Raw genomic sequence first — 3,174 nt, forward strand, 5'->3', positions numbered from 1 at the left:
TGTGCCCTGAGGGCTGAATTATCAGCAAAAGTTTTCCCACATTCATTACATTGGTAAGGTTTCTCCCCAGTGTGAATTCTCTGATGAGCACACAGGTGTGTCCTTTGGGAGAAAGTTTTCCCACATTCGGTACATTCATAGGGTTTCTCTCCTGTGTGAATTCTTTGATGGACTATGAGGGCTGCTTTATAGACAAAGGTTTTCCCACATTCATTACATTCATAAGGTTTTTCCCCTTTGTGTATTCTCTCATGTCCACTGAGGTATGATTTCTGGGAGAAGGTTTTCCCACATTCACTACATTCATAGGGTTTTTCACCTGTATGAATTCTCTGATGTGTACTGAGGTGTGTCTTCTGGGAAAAAGTTTTCCCACATTCAATACATTCATAGAGTTTCTCCCCAGTGTGAGTTTTCTGATGTGCTCTGAGGGCTGAATTATGGGCAAAAGTCTTCTCACAGTCATGACATTCATATGGTTTCTCCCCTGTATGAATTCTCTGATGTACTCTAAGGGCTGAATTGTGGGCAAAGGTTTTCTCACAGCCATTACATTCATAGGGTTTCTCACCAGTGTGAATTCTCTGATGTGCTCTGAGGGCTGAATTATGGGCAAAAGACCTCCCACAGTCATTACATTCATAAGGTTTCTCCCCTGTGTGAATTCTCTGATGTGCTCTGAGAACAGATATATGGGCAAAAGATCTCCCGCATTCATTACATTCATAGGGTTTCTCCCCTGTGTGAATTCTGTGATGTCCTCTAAGGGTTGAATTATCAGCAAAAGTTTTCCCACACTCATTACATTCATAGGGTTTCTCCCCTGTATGAATTCTCTGATGTGCAGTGAGGTGTGTCTTGTGAGAAAAAGTTTTCCCACATTCAATACATTCAGAGGGTTTTTCACCTGTATGAATTCTCTGATGTGCCCCGAGATGTGATATCTTGCAGAAAGTCTTCCCACATTCAGTACATTCATAGGGTTTCTCTTCTGTATGAATTCTCTGATATTCTTTAAGCAGTGCCATTTTGGAGAATGATTTCCCATATTTATTACTTTGAAAGGGTTTCATCTCTGTGTGTGTTCTCTGGTGTACTAAGAGGGCAGACTTCTTGTAAGATTTCCCACATCCATCGTTATCATAATGCTTCTCCTTTGTGTGAACTGTCAGATGTTCACTGAGGTTTGATGTCTGAGAGAAAGTTTTTCTACATTCATTACATTCATAAGGACTGACCCCCATATGAGTAGAAAGATAATGAATAGTGTGTGAATTTGAACAAAAGCATTTCCTGCTTTCCTCATATTCATAAGTTTTCTCCCCTGAACAGGTTGTCTGATGCTGAATGAGGTGTGCTTTCTCGTAAAAGGACTTCCTGCATTCATTACTTTCAAATGACTTCTCTCCTGTGTCACGTTCCTGATGTACACTGAGCAGTGAGTTTTGATGCAAGCATTCCCCATATTTAGTACACTGGTAGAATCTATCTTCTGTCTGAGTTCTCGGATGCATTCTAAGGTCTAATTCCTGGCAGAAGGCATTTGCACATCCATTAAAAACACAGAACTTATCTCCAGTTTGTGTCTTCTGATGTATTAGATGGGCTGAGCTATGGATCAAGTTTTCTTCATATTTACTCCTTTTAAAAGCACCCTGTCTTGTAACAGTTTGCTGAGGTTGAGTGTGGGGTGGATTCCTGTTGCGGTTACTTCCACTTTCATTACATTCATAGTTTTTCATAGCCCTGTGAACTTTACTGTATTCCAATATGATGGTTTTGTCACAGGATCTCCCATATTCATTAATATCAAAGCTTTTCTCTCTTGTGTCAGTGCTCATTTGGTTAAATACAGTTGCTTTATCACAGGTTTTCCTAAATTCATCATCCTGATAGGATTCCTCTCCTGTTAGACAAGTCTGGTATCTAACACAGGCAACAGTCTCATCATGTAAAACTTCTCCAAGTTTACTACATTCCAAAGGTTGCTCCAGAGTTTGAAATTTCTGATGATCTTTCTTATGACTGAGAGATTTCACATTTTTATTGTATTTGTAAGACCTCTCTCCGGTATGAATTTTCTTGTGTTTAATATCAAGCAGCTTTTCACATATATTCATGTAATTAGCCTTCTTTTTTGAACAGTTTCTATCCTTAACAATCAAGTCAGAGAAAAGTGGCAAATTCATTCTACATGAGTCACATTTACAGGGCATTTTTCCTGAAAAATCTGGAGTTATATCCAGAATACTTGGTTTTCCTAAAACTTTCTGCCCTTCTTTACTCAATGTTTTGATACCACTGAATATTACTTGCCACAGAGGTTTCTCTTCTTTTTCCTGGTTCCTCTCAATGTGGACATCAACTTTGTAATATCCTAAAATGACAAAAGTTGAAAACATCATATGAATCTAACATTTCTTACTGAGAGGAGCTTATAGCCATATGTTTTGTCATGTATTGTATAGTTTCTGGTCATGTTTTCAAAATTAATGATTCATGCACACAGAATCTCTCTCCCTGTCTCCCTCCTACCCATGTTGTTTTAAAACAAAGAAAGGAAAAAATAGGTTTTATTTCCAGTGCTGGACAAGATGGAGCAGTCCCATTCTTCCCAGGTCTTCCCTCTAACAACTGGAAATCCCTGGGAAAAAAATTTGACAAGCAAATAAAGATGCTACAAAATGGAAAGAAGGTAGACTCTTGGACTTAGGAAATGACACAGAAGAGAATTCCAAGATTTTCTTTCTGTTTCCCATATGTCTTACATGTGGTACTCAAGTGCTGGAGAAGTCTGCAATCCAAAGCCAACAATAGACAGAGACAAAAGAGCTCCAGAAAAAGCCTGTTTTTCTAACCAAATATCTGAGAAAAAGGTGGGTCTAACAGAATAGAAAATCTTTTTGACAATATCCACCATACTTAAGGCCCCCCCTCCAAAAAAAAAAAAAGAAGAAAAAAGAAACACTCATCTCTGCAGTTCTACCACAGATATAAATGATTTTTACATACTTATAAAACTTTCCTCCGTGAGCCAAATCAAGGCTCATAGGAAAGATCATGAAGAATCCTGAGAAATTTCCATTCATAAGACATTCTGAGAGATAGTAACAGCAGCCCATTGCCAAAATTCCACCTGGAAACATATTCCTATCTACTCTATGAAATCTGCAT

General features: G+C 38.4%; 1 protein-coding gene across 2 annotated transcripts in view; it reads right to left on the minus strand.

Annotated features, from left to right (window-relative positions):
* Window positions 1-3,174, minus strand: part of LOC109378387 (zinc finger protein 658-like) — a 24,054-nt gene that overhangs the window by 1,404 nt on the left and 19,476 nt on the right. The window contains exon 5 of one of the 2 annotated variants that reach the window (XM_019634781.1): window positions 4-2,377. In XM_019634781.1, the coding sequence (XP_019490326.1) occupies window positions 4-2,377 (2,374 nt within the window). Of the gene's footprint in view, window positions 2,378-3,174 lie in introns of both variants that reach the window. The other variant, XM_019634780.1, reaches the window with a different exon arrangement.

This window comes from Hipposideros armiger, unplaced genomic scaffold (assembly GCF_001890085.2).
Source record: "Hipposideros armiger isolate ML-2016 unplaced genomic scaffold, ASM189008v1 scaffold_1931, whole genome shotgun sequence".
NCBI lineage: Eukaryota > Metazoa > Chordata > Mammalia > Chiroptera > Hipposideridae > Hipposideros > Hipposideros armiger.